The sequence below is a fragment of the Eucyclogobius newberryi genome, unplaced genomic scaffold, assembly GCF_026437365.1.
Source record: "Eucyclogobius newberryi isolate DKJ021-1_F unplaced genomic scaffold, fEucNew1.0.hap1 SCAF_9, whole genome shotgun sequence".
In the NCBI taxonomy this organism is placed as follows: Eukaryota; Metazoa; Chordata; class Actinopteri; order Gobiiformes; family Gobiidae; genus Eucyclogobius; species Eucyclogobius newberryi.
This window is the reverse complement of record NW_027316532.1, coordinates 23,246,983-23,266,974: the sequence shown is the minus strand read 5'-3', so window position 1 is coordinate 23,266,974 and position 19,992 is coordinate 23,246,983. Positions and strand designations below refer to the sequence as shown.

The 19,992-nt window shown below is 40.0% G+C and overlaps 1 protein-coding gene across 1 annotated transcript in view; it reads left to right on the top strand.

The window, feature by feature from the left end:
• Positions 1-19,992, top strand: part of cachd1 (cache domain containing 1) — an 83,933-nt gene that overhangs the window by 41,422 nt on the left and 22,519 nt on the right. Inside the window, exons 5-13 of the mRNA XM_072439160.1 lie at positions 5,688-5,814; positions 7,331-7,475; positions 7,870-8,086; positions 9,855-10,022; positions 15,183-15,467; positions 15,760-15,909; positions 16,723-16,846; positions 17,780-17,897; positions 19,469-19,637. Of these exons, the coding sequence (XP_072295261.1) occupies positions 5,688-5,814; positions 7,331-7,475; positions 7,870-8,086; positions 9,855-10,022; positions 15,183-15,467; positions 15,760-15,909; positions 16,723-16,846; positions 17,780-17,897; positions 19,469-19,637 (1,503 nt within the window). The remainder of the gene's footprint in view (positions 1-5,687; positions 5,815-7,330; positions 7,476-7,869; positions 8,087-9,854; positions 10,023-15,182; positions 15,468-15,759; positions 15,910-16,722; positions 16,847-17,779; positions 17,898-19,468; positions 19,638-19,992) is intronic.

Below are 19,992 nucleotides of genomic sequence, written 5' to 3'. Positions count from 1 at the left end.
CATTATTACATTGTGTTAGTTTCATCTGCCGCTCCTTTTCCTTCCACAAACATTCCCATCTATTTGAGCTATTGATTTGATTAACTTTATTTGATTTCATTTATGTGTGGTTAACGTCTTTGTCTCTTAAACCACCTCATCTGCTTTACATAATGATCTAAACGTGGTCTTAAGATGCAGCAGAATCCTTTCTCCTGCTGCTCTGATGCCATCACTGAGGAGGCCACACAATCCTTTACAATTTTAAACATAGAAGGCCACAATTTTGGATAAATATTTACCGGTAAAAGCATTTCAGTTGCAGAGTTCACATTGTAAACCTGAAAAGGAGGCAAAGAGCAACTGAACGAAAACTGAAATATGAACAGCTAAACAATGCAAGAGTCTGAGTTAAGCAGGTCATAGGCTAAACATAAGAGATACTTTGTTTGCAGATTTACTCATTGTAATAGTTCTTCATATTTTTCATCTTTCAGCCCAACAAACCCTTTGTATAAGTTCAGATCCATGACAGGTCCAAGTCAAATCGTATGCAGCACAACACTGCCTGGAGTCCACTGAAGAAATGCTTAAAAACTCGCTCCGGGCATCGATTATTTGACGAAAAAGCACTGGCAAAAGGTCTCAAATCATGAAGCTCAAGAGCATTCATGAAAAAAAGAAACTGAATTAAACGCAGCTCTCATTTTCATTTAGATGTGCTGTGAATTTGTTTCTTTTTAAGATTTGTTCTGTTATATTCATGAGAAATTTTGAAGAAAATAAAAAAATACATCTTTTTATAGTGGAAATTTTCTCTCAACTGCACATTTATTTGTAAAACAGCAGAACAAACTCAAAAATCACTTTCAAAACTCCAGCTAGCTTGCCACGCCTTCTCCTTTCTGCTCTATTTACATCTATTAGATAAAACGTTGAATGAAATAATGTCAGTCTTGGTTGACAAAGACGCCATCGACCGATTAATCAAATAATCCACGTATTACAACAAGCTACACGTGTTGGATACTGAAACATTCTAATATTTCTATGGATTGATGACCTTGGACATTGTTGTTTTAAATTCTTGCACTATTGCTTTCCACGAGCCTTCCTCCAACTCGCGCTGTCAAACAAATACTGTCACACGTTTACTAAGTGCTGCCTGAAACATACAAATATTTGAAACCATTTATTTAAACTATTCACACGTACGTCCTCGGTCCACCTGACGCCTACAGAATGACAACACTCTGGTTTATTCAGACCTCGTCCTCGTCTTTTATCCGGACATTTCCTCACATTCACTTGACACATCCCCATTTATTATGCTTATTTTTGTTCCCCCCCCCTCTCGGTCAGTTCAAGTTTCCACTCCGCACCTTGTCCCCCACTCACGCACTCCTTGACCCGCTCACTCCCGGGACACTCACCCCCCAAAAAGAGTCCCATTTGTCTAAGGCCAGTCTAAACAAGCAGCCCAGGGACTTTTCGGCGGGAGACGGTGATAAATGACGGCAGAGTAATTGTGTCGAGACTTCATTGTCGGCCTGCAATCTTCTGCCCACTTTTCCGTCATTACCCGATGGAAAGGAGACGAGACAGGACGTCGGGAGGTGGAGGAAATGGATGAAAACGCTCGGGAGAAGGGTTCAATCCGCCTCGATGCAGCTGTGATCGTGGCTTTTACTGGTTTTAATGTCGTGGGATGCGCAGTAGATTTACAGCACTAAAGCCGGACAGTTCGGGCTCCGTTTTAGTCGTAGGATCTGGCAACCCGAAGTGAGGCGCCCGTTCTGCGTTCTGTGTTAAGCAGCTTGAGAACCAAAAAAACAAAACAAAATGTAAACGGGAACAACTTTGACATAACATTATTTTAGTTAAACAGGCCTGTCACCATAACACATTTTCGAAGAGGGATATTTTATTACTGAAAAATGAACAACATTGAAACTTTATTTACGGTTCGATTTTGTCTTTGGTTTTCATCTTTTGAAAAAATAATAATAATAATTGAAAAAAATAATGTTGGCTATTTCATCTTTTCAAAAATAACAATCAAAAACAATGGAAAACAGTTAATAAAAATAGCGTTTGTTTTTGTGTTTTATGTTTAATCTTTTTATTTTATTTTAAAAATAATAAATAAACTACATTTACACCGCTGACACAAAACCCCAAAGCAGCTGAATAAAACAGTTATTCTGTATAACTAGTTATGGATGTGTATTTATTTATTATTTGTTTGATCTTCTACAGCTAAAATCTTATTGTTCCACAAAAACCCGGCACACAATGACCCAACCAGAAATATTGTGCAATCTTTTACTGTGTTTTTCGAATGATGAGTCATTTAAATGCAGTAATTAATGTGACGAGCCTGAAATTAAATCAGTTATTGGTAAAACGATAAACAGTTTGAACATGTTTACGTCCTGTCGCATTACATCAAACCCAAAAGTCTGATGTAATGTTTGAAATGCCCCAAGGCTTGACAACTAGATTGCTAATTTACTGATCGTAAATCATTCTACATCACTTTAGACAAGGATATTATTAACTAGAACTATTTCCCATAATGGTTCTACCTAATAGCTCTAATGCCCACCGCAAAACAACCATAAATCATGACAATTCTACACTTAATACTTTCCTCGTTTTTAAAGCAATTTTTGTGTGTTATGTTTATTGGAAATACATGAATTTAAAACATTTACACAGTTCATCTGATCTCGCGCCGTTTTTAAACTCTACAATATCTTTTCACTTGTATTAAAACAAGACTTATAGCTTTAAAGATCAGTATCATTCAATCAAACTTTATTTGCACATTTTATTTATATAAATAGTAACTTATTGCAGTAAAATCACCAATAGACATTGTATTATGGTTGTTAAAATGATCAAACCAGAGACTTTAAAATTATTACTGAAACATTTGAACAAGTGAAAAATAAATAGATACTGAAAATAATCACAAACCTGGCAAAATGTGACCTTTCCTCTAACATCAGAACTAGTAGTCGGACATTAATTTGTGTTAAAATGTATTATCTTTTCTCTTAAAAATAAGATTGTATTGTCATCATGATTGGGCTGCTCCATCCCTTGTTGGGTAATGGGAAGTTTTGTCTATAGGAGTTTTTGTTTATAAGAGATCTTCTACTGAGAGTGTTTTTCAAACTTCCTATAAGTGATCTGTTCTTTTCCTCTGTATCTACCTCTGTATCTACCTGCGTCTTATCTTATCTTAATTAATAACAATCGAATCAAAATTGCAATTTTAATGGACACAATTGGGAAATCACAAAGACTGCAATTTTTGAAGTACCATATTTCTTTTTTTTTTTTTTTTATATATATATTGTGTTTTTATTCTGCATTCAAAAAAAAGCTGACAATCCTGTAGTTAAGATTTGTATAGAAAATACTTGGTTTGTAGGACTATTTCAGTCTTTTTGTAAATTATTCTGTGCGTGTTTAAAATGAGCACCGTATTGTCCGGAGTATAAGTCGCACCAGCCAAAAAATGCTTAATAGAGAAGAAAAAAACATAAGTTGCACTGGAGTATGAAATGCGGTTGCAAGTGTGAAAATAACAAATAATATGACATAAGTTGCTCTGGAGTATAAGTATAAAAAAGTATAAATCAGACCCCGGCCAAAACTATGAAAACAAAGTGCGACTTATAGTCCAGAAAATACGTTACTTCAAACAAAATCTAAAACGATATTAAAACATAAATCGCAAATCGAATCGCAGTACTGGAAATGGAAATTAGATATGTTTTGCCAAATTGCACAGCCCAAAATCACGGTAGCGCCACTTCCTTTACGATCAAAATGAAGTTGGAAATGTTTGTATCACATCAACTCTTAAATCTGACAAAGTATTTCATATTGTACGAGTTGTGTGTTTCCCGTGAAGACGATCTCGAGGTTACTGGTAAAATAGACCATCGCTGCCTGACACACGACGTATACAGAGCCCTTCTTCCCAGTGAGTGTTTCCTGTTTATACTGGGCTCTGAGACGGATGGACTGACACACCAGGAGCTGATTTATAATGTACAAAACCCTACTAAGGAAAGGAAAGGGATGGGAAATGCTGTTGACTATTCCAGACCCGGTTTTCCACGATCCCAGTGAAGAGAAAATCTTGGCTCGCGACACTCGAAGGTCAAAGCGTGTTTCATTAGAGCAGCTGATTAATGCATGAGATTGTGAAGCCAAGAACCACATTTTGGGATTGTTTGGATGAAGTCGTCATTGAGCGCTCGTAGTCGGGGAATCGTCTGTGACTAATTACAGGCCTGATTAGAGAGAACTGCTTAAACTCGACTTGTAGACACTGAAATCAAAATATTAACAAACAAAAGATCACTGGATACGTGAAAGCCCTTTATGTGGGGGCAATATGTCGAATTTTAGATAATATCGTGGATGTTGTTTTGAAGATATTGAATTTTTGCATATAATTTAATGGGAGGAAAAATAAGTCTTTAAGGTGATATTTCTGCACATTTGTTATTATTATTATTATTATTATTATTATTATTATTTTGTAGGTGTTGTTTTTTGTTTAATTTTTGGTTGCTGTTGTTGGTATTAACGACAATTAGATATTACAAAAAATAACATGACAATACGATCACAGAACAAACAGAAACTAAAATATACCCCACACCCCTCACCTGACTTTCACACACAAAAATCAAAAACTGAAATAAATAATGTTGATACATACATGAAGAAAAACTGACAAAAAAAGAAATAAAACCCGCAAACAACACCAGTATTTATTTAGTAGGTTTAAATTCAATTGTAAATCTTCTTATACCAAGTTGAGGCAAAAAATAGTCCATGGTGCCTATTTTTTTTCCTGACCAATTTTTTTTTTACTTTTTTAGTATTTGGCTTTAGAAAAAATCACCAATGTTGGACTTTTTTGTGAACATTTGGATAATCCACTGCATCACGTCATGTTTCTGTCTGTTCTCGTCTACAGCCTCAATTCCTGTTGTATAAATGCATTTAACTATTGTCATCTTTTAAAAAAAAATAGACTAGAAAACTAAATTAAAAACAAAATTAACATATTTTGGGTTAAACGTGTGTATTTCTGTGTTATTGCTGAATTTTGGTTCTATGTTCCTGGAAGTACTGTGCATCATCCTTTAGTATCACTTCAGCTCCAGTAACTTTTATATTGTGTAACTTTAGGTTGAGAACCGCTTAGAACTCACAAAATCTGGCTTCAAAAACTATAACCGCTTCTCAAAGTTATTTGTCACGGTCGCAGCTCGAAATAACGCAAAAGATATGCAGTTATTCAGACAGTTTTCCTTGGCAGAGTGATCTTAATTTATTCAGCGAGAAGTGTGAATGGGGAGGTCATTTACATATTTACTATGTGTCAGCCTAGTTACAAAGAAAAGTGTGTTCACAATTCAGTGCGGCCGGCCTTCCGCTTATGAACGAGCTCGAGCGACAAAACAAGCTTCCATTCATAACCATCATATTAGCTGTTCGCCATATTAAAGCGATTAGGCACACGGTCGGGAATATGCATCCAAGTTTACCCCAAAATGATTCTAAATAGGTCTTAATTACTACTTGTATTGAATGAAAACGCACAGAACATTTAATTTGTCTTTCATCTCGTGTCGTAAGCTCATTGACCGTTCCCTCGTCTCTTTTATTCACAGTGTTGGCCGACAACTTGAAGTCGAACCCCGGGATCAAGTGGCAGTATTTCAGTTCGGAGGAGGGCATCTTCACCGTGTTTCCCGCCCACAAGTTCCAGTGCAAAGGGGCGTACGAGCACCGCAGCAGGTAAAGGGGAAAGGGACCCCGCCTTTGCTGTTGTGTGTTTGCCGTTTTCTCAGAGAGCTTTTCCGAACAAAATATAATGGATGCAAGCAACAGGTCTTGTCTTTTGTCATTGCTTTTTAGTTTTTACATCTATCTGTGTATCGATAGTTTTGACAACTCTTGCATTAACTTATTAACCAGTTTGCATGGTGGTGGACCCTGCTTTGGAAAAGTTACACAGTGCACCTTTTATTAAACATTATAAGACCAAATCCAAACGCTCACTAGCATGTACAGTATTTATTTTCAAACATGTGTTAAAACAGGCTTGTGTTGTAGAGAAAGATTCAGTTGTAGTCGTCTGGACTCTTTTCAACTCTCCTCCATTAGTCATTCTCAATCATATGCATACATACACACATACACACACACACACACACACACACATACATTCTGTACATACATCAAAATATACAAACATACTGTACATACAAACTTACATACATACTCTACATACATATACAATACATCCATACAAGCATGGCACACTTCACACACCACACCAGCCTCGTGGCCCCAGCTGCAAAGGGGGAGGGGCTCAGGGGCCGGTCGGTGGCACGGCGCCTTCACACATTTGGACCACACATGTCCTGGGCAGGAATGTGCTGCTGTGCCACTAAACCCGCTGGCATTTCGCACCTTCAGTGTTGTGGGTTTTACACGGCCACTGCTGAAAGACGTCTCTTCTTTTCCCTCTCTCTTTTTTTTTTTAATTTATCCTTTGTCTCCCCCTAACTGCCCGATCTTTTTTTCTTTTTGCATCGGCCGTGTGCGTCTTGGCTCGCTTCCCTCTCGGTCCAGTCAGTTGTTTGGCCCCGGAGCCATCAGAAAAACCTGTTCGCTCGGCTCGCTTGACGTTTGAATAAGTCTTTGTTTGAGCATCAGTGCGATTCTTCTTCTTAGGAGACGGACCACACACAGACACTCCCGCTCTTCAACGACGATGTAACGCACGAAACGTCAAGAATACGAGACTTTCCGTAACGGGATCAGACAAGACGGGTGTTGTAGATGAAAAATTGATGTAACACACGTTCCTAAAGCGTACACGGTCTTAGAAATGTTTATAAATTAGGCAGGGTTGTCAAAAGCATTGAAAATCAGTTGCTAATAGATACTCAAACTAGCATTCAGACTAGAAACTAATTTGAGGAATTATCGATGCTAAAAATGACACAAAATGGAACCTGAAATGTTTTAAAATAACCTTGTGCTTTATCAGAAATGGCACGAGATCACGTAGCAACAATGGTAGCTGTTCTCAAAAAGCGGAGGTGTCTGGGGAGAGGGAGAGCTGCCTGTTTGACTGCTGCCGCTGTGACAATGCCCTCAGGCACATTTAGATTAACCCGAACATCTAGTCTCATTTTCTAAACAACCCCGTCTTATTCCCGTTCATTTGACACGTTGGGGAGCGGGTCAGTGTGGCGTTGCCGTGGCAGCAGCGGGTGAGTTTACCGTGCGAGTGTCTCCGCAGGCCGGTGTACGTCTCGGCGGTGCGTCCTCAGTCCAAGCACATCGTGGTGATGGTGGATCACGGCGCCTCGGTCACCGAAACGCAGCTCCAGATCGCCAAAGACTCGGCCCTGGTCATCCTCAACTCCGTCGACGAGCACGACAAAGTAAGAGGGCGCAAGAATAACGCTTTTCTTCCAATAGTTACGGTAGATCTTATCCAAGCAGTTCGCCAGACATGTGCTAAAATGTGTCGTGTTCCACCAAAAGTGAAGGTGCTGTAAATATGAGATCAAATGAGCAGGAATGTCATTCTTTACGCCTCGTTTTATTGAGTGTAAATCCAAAATATCGAACTCTTATGATATTTTGAATGCTGTCTTGATGATGAAAACGACTTATAGTCCGGGAAATACGGTACTCTATATTCTACTTTTCCGCATCCAATGTCGGTATCTTACAAACGACATTTCACCCACCTGGAATGCTAAACGGCTTTTCAATACTAGACTACACGCACCGTCTTAACCTGTCTTTTATTCACGTTTTTCTCCTTTTCAGATTTCCATCCTGTCGGTGGCGGATACGGTCCGTTCCTGTTCTCTGGACCAGTGCTACAAGTCGCTCCTGTCTCCGGCCACGAGCGAGACCAAGAGGAAGATGAGCACCTTCATCTCCAACGTAAAGGCGTCGGACGGGTTCACGCAGCACGCCGCCGGGTTCCAGAAGGCCTTCCAGCTGCTCCGCAACACGACCAGTCTGACCAAGCACCCCACCAGTAAGAGCCGCATGGGCAATACGCTTTAGTCAATAGTTTTATGATATTGTGATATACGTTTGAACCCAGTCAACCCTGTGGTTTAGACTTCTACAAACATGAACTGAAGTGAACGTGAGTCTTGCATTAGTTCAGTTCATATTTCTTCTTTTCTCATTTTTGTTCTTTATTTCAATTGTGTGTTATTTACGTTGACATTATCATCACAATCAAAAAGGATCAGAGAGAAGAAAGAAAATCGTATAAATAGCTACCCCTTTCGTAAAATTTCATACAACAAAAAAAACACAAGATGTTTTAATCAAATTTATTTATAGAGCATAATTTGTGCTTTACATTAAAAACACATGAAAAAACAACACACACACTCACACACAACGGTGTATGTCACAATGAATAAATAAAACCTCTTATACTCGTAATAAAAATAACTTAGTTACAGCAGTTATATGGACAGAAAATATTGCACTAGGATGATTTACATTATGTCACAGTATTGCACATGATTATGACAGTATTGCACAGGATTATGACAATATTACACATGATTATGACAGTATTGCACAGGATTATGACAATATTGCACATGATTATGACAATATTACACATGATTATGACAGTATTGCACATGATTATGGCAGTATTGCACAGGATTATGACAGTATTGCACAGGATTATGACAGTATTGCACATGATTATGACAATAATACACATGAGTATGACAGTATTGCACATGATTATGGCAGTATTGCACATGATTATGGCAGTATTGCACATGATTATGGCAGTATTGCACATGATTATGGCAGTATTGCACAGGATTATGACAGTATTGCACAGGATTATGACAATATTACACATGATTATGACAGTATTGCACATGATTATGGCAGTATTACACAGGATTATGACAGTATTGCACAGGATTATGACAATAATACACATGAGTATGACAGTATTCCACATGATTATGGCAGTATTGCACATGATTATGGCAGTATTGCACATGATTATGGCAGTATTGCACATGATTATGGCAGTATTGCACAGGATTATGACAGTATTGTACAGGATTATGACAGTATTGCACAGGATTATGACAGTATTGCACAGGATTATGGCAGTATTGCACATGATTATGATAGTATTGCACAGGATTATGACAGTATTGCACAGGATTATGGCAGTATTTCACATGATTATGGCAGTATTGCACAGGATTATGACAGTATTGCACATGATTATGACAGTATTGCACAGGATTATGATAGTATTGCACATGATTATGACAGTATTGCACATGATTATGGCAGTATTGCACAGGATTATGACAGTATTGCACATGATTATGACAGTATTGCACATGATTATGACAGTATTGCACAGGATTATGACAGTATTGCACAGGATTATGACAGTATTGCACAGGATTATGGCAGTATTGCACAGGATTATGACAGTATTGCACATGATTATGACAGTATTGCACATGATTATGGCAGTATTGCACAGGATTATGCCAGTATTGCACAGTATTATGAGAGTATTGCACATTATTATAAAGATGAATGACACATGTTTAGGGCTAACAGTGTTTGTTGTATAAAAAAGTTCTATGAGAAAGTTTGTTCCATGAAAAAGGCATAAATTACAGAACCGTTACTGAAGCAGATTTTGTGAATTCGTAATTGCTTTTTCCCTTCATCAAATCGACAAACACAAGTGTGACATTTTCCATTAATATGCGCTCATTGTTTTCTCTCTCAAGTGTTCAATTTGGTGACGGCCACGGACATGGTGATCATCTACCTGTCGTCGGGCGTCACGTCGCGAGAGTCGTCGGAGCAGGAGAAGAGGGCGACGCTCAGTGTGGTCCGGGAGGAGAACCGGCTCCTCAACAACTCCGTCATGATCCTCACCTACGCGCTCATGAACGGTGAGTCACTGAGCCAGAGAAGCCCCCGCGTCACTGCTACGGCGGTGAGTTTCGTGTCGTAATACTAACTTAAGAAGCCCCCATAGTATAAAATAAAGAAGTAGTAAGTCAAAATGCAGATGTTGGGACAGGCTTTATGGTTTATGGTATGACAGGCTTTATGGTTATTGTCTCTGTTATTACTGGGCCTATTCACAAGAAACAAAAACTATTGAGGCAAAAGTGGTGGCATTATTCACTTACGAAAGGCCACTGAATTATTCAAGCATATTTCTGAACTCAAGTCCTAAAATAAAAATCGACATTCTACATTTGGGATTTTTTTTTTTCTTTCATGAAGAATATGCATCACCGACTTCCATGTCACAATAAAAAAAAAAAAAAAAATATATTTATTTTATTTATTTATTAAGACATTTATTTTATTTATTACTAAAACCTAAAATAATAATAATAATAATAATAGAAAATAAATAATAATAATTTAAAATCATAATTTAAAATAAATTATAATTTAAAAATAATTACTACTAATGATAATAATAATTATTAATAATAATAATAATAATAATAATAATAATAATACATTAATAATAATAAAAACCATCAACCAACTTGTAGCACAATGTATCTTAAACACGGTTATTGCAGTACATATAGTATTAAGTATTGAGTGTCATTATTGAACCTTTTTGTTGGACACAATGCGCTCGGAGCCAGAGAGGTGCTCCAGCAGACCTCAAAGGCTTTTCTCTGTCGTGTGTGTTTCTGCTCGCTGGCCTCAAGTGCGCACGCTTCCTCATTCCCTTTTATTATCCCGACCCAACCATCTGCCTCCCCAGCCCGCTCGCCGCCGCACGCGCCTGCTACATCCACTGCCAATATAAATGATTTTTGCATCAGTAAATGGAAATGAGGTACATCTAAAGGAAAGTGAGACTTCAAAGCGAGCACCTTGGCCCGTTTGTGACTGACAGAGGGACCCGGGTCTGCTCAGAAAGGCCCCATGATGAAAAGGATGCCGAAATCTGACGTTCCATTTGAGTATATTTGAATTGCATATCCAAAATACGTTTGTTTGGATGCAGACGCACGAGGGACGCAGTAATGGCGTGTCCTCGTTCTCCTGCCTGATTGTTCAAAGAGGCCACCAGTCCCCAGTCTGCAGGGCTTTTAGGGGTTGTACCTTCCAGACATGTTCATATTATTTTATCTAAATTTACCAAAGTGTTGTTTATAGATAACAGAACAAGGATAACTTCAAATTAAAGGTTCACTATGTAACTTTTCTGTCGGGGGATCTGCAGTGCCACCTGATTGACTCCTCGATGATGTTGTTTATTTGGCGTTAACCTCTATTGTTGCATTTATTCATTTACAGTTGTTTTTTTTTATCTGTAAAGAAAAAACATTCCAGGCTAATCAATAACTTCTCCATGGAGACGACAAGCAGGTGTTGTACTCTCCTCAAGAAAAGTTACATGGTGCACCTTTAAAGGACACACATTATGCAAAATTGACTGTTTTGGAGATTTTATCCATGTTTTAACGTCGTTCCCTCATCAAAAACACACCAGGAGTAGCATTTCGCTTCCTTCACACAAGTTTGATGAATCATAGTTAGAAAATCCTCTCCCTCAGAGCGTCAAAACGGTCTGTTCTGATCTGTGACGTGACTCTGCTGTTTTATGTCCTTTCATGAGAACTTTCCGGTTGCTGTTTGTAAATCCCTCAGCAGCCAGTAGATGGCGCCAAAACTCAATTAGTCCCAAAGGAAAACAGAGATTCAAATTTATTTTTGTTTTATAGATAATTTTTTTTAAATTTAGTGTCAAAACATGAGATTCCAACCTGAAGGGAGGGGCTCAAGAGCATGTTTAAAGGATAAAAACAATGCAATTAATGATTTGACATCGAGATACGGTGTAATCCCTCATTCGTCCAGGAGTGTTCCATTGTGGAAAAAATATTCAGTTGTAGTCATCTGAACTCTGTTTTTTTAAAGCAATACGTTTCGATTAATTCTCAATTTGATCCAACTTTGGCAGATATCAGCTTTTTAAACCTTCTGACACCAACTATTATTAAAACTTTCAGACACTTCTACCCTTCACGCGATGCAACCCAAACTTTGTCTGTGGATAGAAAATAACAACATTTACAGATTTACCATTTTAAATTCTTCAATAGGCCATAAAATCTTCACTCTTTATACATCACCGCTGCATTTCATAATTCATATCAATTCAATTCCAGTCAACTTTATTTACTATTATTCCAAAGTCTGTTCTTTATTCAGCCCCTGACACCTCCATTGTTCCCGGTTTTATGAGTTTGCTTAGGGCCGCTGATCTCGACAGCAGATACGTTGTACACACATTTTGTCCAAAGGGTGCATTCATTGTTGTAACACAGGAACATTGAACACAACCTGTACTTCAAATACTGTTTTAGCGGCAGGACTTTTGAAATGAACGGAATCACAACAGAAATGTGGGTGAGCAGCAATCGGGCGTAAAAGTGGGCAGGGCGGGATACGCAGTGGTGGAAAGTATTAAAGTACTGTAAAAGTACTGAAACGTTTCAAATGATCTGTAGTTTTTGCCATATCTGAGAGCCTGTATCTGTACTTCTTCTACTTCACTACATGTTTGGATAGGACTAAAAAGTTTAAAGTATTTTTTCTTATGATTTTTAGACTTTTAGCACGTTCATGAAGACGAGATCACAATTTGACGCTTTAATAAATGTCAAGATCTTACAGTACATTTTATTGGAATAATAAAGTTGTGTTCTTTTTTAAGCTGTGAAATTGAGGTGTACTACTTCCACCACTGGGAATAAGGCAGGTAATGGTAATTTAATGCTAACCCTAAACCCTAAATCCGTATCTACTGAGAAAATCCAGTTAACGCCACAGGTTTGTCCTCACCACGCACTGGCTAACAAACGGGCACGGCAGCGATCGTGCAACCACGGGATCGTGCAATTGCGGAATCTTGCGACCGCGGGATTGTGCGACCGCTGGATTGTGCCACCGCGGGATCGCGCGACTGCGGGATCGCGCGGCCGCGGGATCGTGCGACCGCGGGATCGTGCGACCGCGGGATCGTGCGACCGCGGGATCGTGCGACCGCGGGATCGTGCGACCGCGGGATCGTGCGACCGCGGGATCGTGCGACCGCGGGATCGTGCGACCGCGGGATCGTGCGACTCGTGCGACCGCGGGATCGTGCGACCGCGGGTTCGTGCGACCGTGAGATCGTGCGACCGCGGGATTGTGCGGCCGCGGGATCGTGCGACCGCGGGATTGTGCGGCCGCGGGATCGTGCGACTCGTGCGACCGCGGGATCATGCGACCGCGGGTTCATGCGACCGTGAGATCGTGTGACCGCGGGATTGTGCGACCGCGGGATCGTGCGACTCGTGCGACCGCGGGATCGTGCGACTCGTGCGACCGCGGGATCATGCGACCGCGGGTTCATGCGACCGTGAGATCGTGCGACCGCGGGATCGTGCGACCGCGGGATCGTGCGACCGCGGGATCGTGCGACCGCGGGATTGTGCGACCGCGGGATCGTGCGACCGCGGGATCGTGCGACCGCGGGATCGTGCGACCGCGGGATCATGCGACTCGTGCGACCGCGGGATCATGCGACCGCGGGTTCATGCGACCGTGAGATCGTGCGACCGCGGCCTGGCGCGTCGGTCGCTAAAGCAAAGCCTGGGCATTAAACGGGGATTGTGCTGTAATCCACTCGATGATGGCGCGTTGGCAAACAACAGCTGCTCTCCTCCGCACGGGCCCCCGACGCCGGCGAAGTCAAACCCTCGCCGCGCCGTGTCGTTATCATCTCAGCTTATTTTAACCAGACCGATGATGGGTTCCGTGATGTCGTGATCCCAGGGCTTGTCGCTCGACGGTTGGGAGCGGAATTGAGCAATGAAAGCCTTTTGGGTTCATTACATAGTATCACAAGTTGGAGCGTGTATGACACATCTGAAAGGATGACCGCCCAAGTGTTCGGTTACAGAGCCTTTGTGCACCGATGTCACGGCCGTAAAGACGGCTATTCCTCATTTCAACAGCCATACTTTTATTTTATTCAAATTTCAAGTAAATGTCTTCGTTTACAATCATCTGCTCTACAGTGAATAATATCTAATGATAATCAACCTCTCCCGCTGGTCTTTTGTGCACTTTTTTACTTTTTCTTTATTTTTATTTTTTTTTAAAGAAGTTTGAATTATAAAATGTATTTCGGACGCACATTACTGATAAGGAATAAATATACAAAACCTTTTGTTCTATTGTTGACGATTCCTTTTTTTGGTCCGTTGATGACACATTTTGTTCCATTTGTATCGTTTCATATTGGCCTCACTATAACATTACATATAAAGAGGTTTTGTCTGTTTGCATTTGTTTTACCACAGAAATGCCGATGTTTTATTGAAATAGAGTGGGTTTACTATTAGGTGTATAGAAACAATTCCCACGAGACCAAACGAGACACGAGGTCGGGGTCCACGAGAATTGTGTATTAAATAGTTCTTCACAAAATGTGTAACTCACCAGCGCTTAACCCTTTTTTTTCTTCAAGCTAAATGTAAAAGTTTTTTTTTTTTTTTTATCCCAAAAGCTACAAATATTTACACAAGTCATTTTATCTTGTCCCATTCACAATATTAATGTTTATAGTATTTATTTGAATGGCAACTTCTTACTTCTTTAACCTACTTTATAAGCTTTTGTTACCTATTAATACACTTTTTTTTTACCTATTAATACACTTTTTTACCTATTAATACACTTTTTTTTTACCTATTAATACACTTTTTTTTGACCTACTTAGACATTTTTTTGACCTACTTAGACACTTTTCTGACTTACTTATACACTTTTCTGACCTACTTATACACTTTTTTACCTACTTACACACTTTTTTGGCCTATTTATACACTTTTCTGACCTACTTATACACTTTTTTACCTTCTTACACACTTGCCCTCTTATACAATGTTTTACCTATTTCTTTTTTTAAATTTACAGCACAAGTCTTGGCCCTTCCCTCCTATAGCGATGGATTGCATGTACTGTCGTTATAAACCCAAACAAGCTCCATCATCCTCCTTAAATCCCGTGTTTTTCTTTTCCAGAGGGAGTCACGGGACTGAAGGAGTTGGCTTTCCTAAGAGACCTGGCTGAGCAGAACTCTGTGAAATACGGCATGGACCGGACCTTTGACCGGGAGCGTTTTTTGGCAGCGTCGTCGTCGGGCTCGGTGGGCGGGTCCATGATGCCGGTGGTGAAGGGGAGCATGATGGTGCTCAATCAGCTCAGCAATCTGGAAACGACCGTGGGACGTTTCTACATCAACCTGCCCAACCGAATGATCGACCTGGCCCGCTTCAGCCTGCCCTACTCTGACCCGATGGGAGACGGTGAGCGACGCGATCTTTATGGACCAAATTAAACACGCTTATTTATTAGGGTTATGTTTTGTTGAGAAAATGTGCTGCCCCAGGGTAATTAGCTCTGTTAGTAACATAAAAGGGATGGACATTTTAAATTTTCTCTATCCACTCTGGTGTCTGGAGCCCTACATTTTCAAATTTATATTAATTTTACCTTTTCATTATTATACTGTGTTTTTTGTGTATTAAATAGAATAAATAAAACACATTAAAAGTCTTAAGAAATCCCTCTAAATCGTATGCATATATGTTTCTTCAGGGTTTATTATGACCGTGAGCCGGCCCTGTTACTTTGGAAACCTGCTTCTGGGCGTGGTCGGGGTGGACGTGAACCTGGCCTACATTTTGGAAGATGTGACCTACTATCAAGACTCTCTGGCGTCATACACTTTCCTCATAGACAATAAAGGTGGGTCCGCTGCCATCTTGAACTCGAGATGGACATTATATCGAGGCTAATATCGATGATGAGGATCTTTCTTCTTCTCCTGTATCATTGTTGGCGGCATTTCAAACAGACAAATGAAACGGAATGGGAAATGAAGCCTGACTGTGGTGGCGTCATGCTTATATTCAAATTTTCTCTCATACAATCAACACAAAATTGTCATATTTTGCCTGTATTTCACATTTAAAGGTGGCATGGATGATTTTTTTCAGCAATTTTTTTTATCATATTTCCTCGTGGCGTGGATAAATCATTTGTCCTGCCACGTATCAATCATAAAACGCACCTATCGCTCACCTGCAGCCGCGTCAGGCTCGTCCCCACGTTTCCGCGTGCCTAAGCGCATGGATCTACCATAATATAGTTCCCTCAGTGTACGGGGCAAAATGAAGACGGAGAAAGACAGTTCGAGCTGACGCACAAGTGGGACAGAAATCTACGGGAGACGAGAGATGCGATGCGCTCCGTTGCGCTAATAAACAAACGCACGTGTGTGTTGTATCAGTCCACACGGGGGAGTGCACATGCGCACTTCCGCCTGCGTTCTCAAATTGCCGAAAAATCGTCCATACCGCCTTTAAGCAGTTTTTTTTTTAACACATTAGCACATTTGTTTTGCTAATTGAATAGACTTGAATACAGCATTGACGTAGACGTTTCAGTTTCCTGTTTTGGTTCCACCGCCTAAAACGTGGAATAACTCAAATTCGACGACCAGAGATGCCGTGGCTTCTTGTGCAGGTCATTTATTTGGCTCTTTGTTTTTGTTTCTAGGTTACACGCTGATGCATCCGTCTCTGGCTCGGCCGTACCTGATGACAGAGCCACCGCTGCACACAGACATTATCCACTACGAGAACATCCCGGGATTCCCTGCAGTTCGACAGAATATCCTCAGGTAAAGAAGGAATCATTGGTGTCCGAGTAATGTAACTAAATAAAAAAACCTTTCCATTAATTATTTAGAATGTATGTATCATTTTTTATATTGTAATGTTTGAGCAACTGTGTCCAAGTATTTTTTAAGTTGATTTAAACATGTTTGTGACCCGCAGTGGAGTGTTTTAAGTCTCATTTTAAACACTATGTAAGCTGCGCCGTCCTCTACGTCTTTTATTTTATTTCAGTAACTTTATTTTATCATATAATTATCATGAAGAGTTCTATTGCGAAAACTGATATCTCACTTTTGAATTTTTATTTTTCAAACTATTGTCTACAACAGATATTATGAAAAGTAATGTCGAATTGATTTTTATCAAAGAGAGATGTAAAACAATACTATTTTGATTATAAAATACATTTGTCCTTGGAAAACATTGCTATACAAAGAGTAAACTGCAAACCACCAACGACTTTTTGAATGTTACTCATCTGTTTATGCAAATTAGCTCTTCTTTTATATTGTTCTGATTCATTTTCATAGTTTTCCGTACATTTCTCTTATCGTTTTTTTACTCTTTCGTATTATTTTGAATGTGAAGTGGTGAAACAAGATTGCAAAATAGTTGGAATCACGTTTGTTTCATTGCTTCTACAGTATATTCATGCATAGCAGTCACAGCCTTGTTTATGAAATGCGATATGTAAATTAAGTACCGTATTTTCCACCGGAGTATAAGTCGCACCAGCCCAAAAATGCATAAGAGAGGAGAAAAAAAACTATATAAGTTGCACTGGAGTATGAAATGCTGTTGCAAGTGTGAAAATAACAAATAATATCGCATATAAGTTGCACCCCAGCCAAAACTATGAAAAAAGGTGCGACTTATAGTCCGGAAAATACGGTAAATGTATGGACGGTGTGTTGATAAGTGTCTTTGGTGTTCAGCCTTCCGTTGGGCAGTCAGATCATCGCCGTGCCGGTCAACTCCTCGCTGTCCTGGCACATGAACCGACTCCGGGACAACACGAAGAGCGCGTACAACGTCAGCTACGCCTGGAAACTGGTAAGTCCTATCCGGCATGTGGCACAAACAAATCGTGTTTACTCCAAATAATTGTCTTTGCGAGTTAAAACTTGTCTGACTGGAAAGCAGGTCCATTTACCCGCCGCTAATTTTCATCAAACGCTTTTTTAGGCTTTCAATCTGTCTCTGAACTGCCAAGGGAAAAAAACGATTAAAAAGTCAATTATTCTAGTTTTCCTTTTGTCTTTCTTTTGTCGACATTTCTTAAACTGTAACTGCAACCGCTCGAGGATGTCGAATTGTTGGAGTAAAAACAGGTCCTGTCAGGCGGGATGTTTTAACAAAGACACTGGAGGAATGGGAGCGCTGGGGAGTAACCGCGATGAACTTTGACCTTGAAACTTATGCGCCCCATGTTTAAGTTATAGGAATGAACGAAAAAAACTGCTCGACATTAACCAGCTAAACATATAGTGGGAGATTTTCACCGGGCCACGTCAAATATCAAATCGCTGATGATATATCAAGATGTACGTGGGGATTATATGAATGAATTGGGATTATTGGGTTATATTTGTACTTGATACAGGCAGTTTGTGGGTAATTGCCACAGCTAAAGCGAAGATCGACTTCAAACACTGGCACTGGAGGCATTACTGCAGCAAAAAACTCTAATAATGAAATAAATAAGACTTAGATTTAACCCTACTATTATTATAAAAGCCAGGTTATGCAGATATTGTCCTTACACGGTCATTAACCTTAACTGTATTAATTGATCTTGTATTGACGATGTGAGAGAGTGACCATCGCACAAAGCCTTCTCCAGCTCGTCCCAAACGCACTCACTGCGCTTCAGATCTGTAGTAGATTAGTTTCTGCTTCTCCTTTGACGTTTTCTCTGCCCGATGCCGATGATGTGACCCTTCTCGAACACACACGACCACGGGATTTGTCTTTCCACGCGGCCGTTTCGGAAACGAGAAGCCGCTCGCCGCATCAGTCGGGTTTAAACACCGTGTTGCAGCTGAAAGATCATCAGCTGCGGCAGTTATCCAGTAGGAGGAGAGGACCTGCTGTATTTGTTCAGTTAAATTCTTAGTTGTGGTCATTGTGATTAGCATTTTAGGCCATATCACACTTTTTCCCCTGCCCAAACGTTTAGATAAGCCTGAATTTCTCCTTTTAGAGTGCACACTAAAGGATAAAGATACGTGGAATAAAGAAATACAAAATAATCAAGCTTTAAAACATGTATTCCAACGGTTTAACATCTAATTAGAATAGTGAGTTGTAATGATACACTAAAACACTTGGCAGGGAGGGCTGGGCGATTAATCAAATGTGTAATCATGATCTCAATGCTGTACAGTATTCGATAAACTTCTGATTATATGATATGTGCTCGTTCTGTCACTCTGCACAAAATATTCTGATCTACAGTGACTTGTACACTAAACTGTCCCAAAACTAGCTCAATATATTCGGCCTACACTTTCTCTACAGGTTAATTTTGACGATGTTTGAAGTTCTCGTCGGTTATAATTGTGATTTCAACTGTAATGAAACGTCCAGCCCCTTTTTTACCGGTTGCGTTGCGTCTGATGCAGGTCCAGGACACGTCGTTCATCCTGTGCATCGTCTACGTTCAGCCCGAGATCCCGGTGAAGCAGCTGAAGAACCTGAACACCGCCCCGAGCTCGAAGCTGCTCTACCATCGCCTGGACCTCCTCGGACAGCCCAGCTCCTGCCTGCACTTCAAACAGCTCGCCACCGTCGGTAGGAGGCGCCTCTTTTGAATCGGGCGTGTATTTTACGCCGTTTAGATCACTCTAATGTAGGCTCGAATTTAAGTTTGTGAGTTTAAAAGCCATTAGCATGTGTTTTATCTTACACAAATATTATAGAGGTCTAGTGTATCTTATCTGCTTTTAAAATGGTCTTTCTCATTTTAAACCAAAAATGTTTTGTGTTTTTTTTTGGCCGGTTTTACTCACACACTATAGGTATTGGTGTCAGATGTGAAGTACAATACAAATAGACTGTATGTAAATGTAAAACGTTTTTTTAATTGATCAATCTTGATTTTATATATTTTTTGGTTTGTTTTTTAATGTAAAAAAATACAGACAAA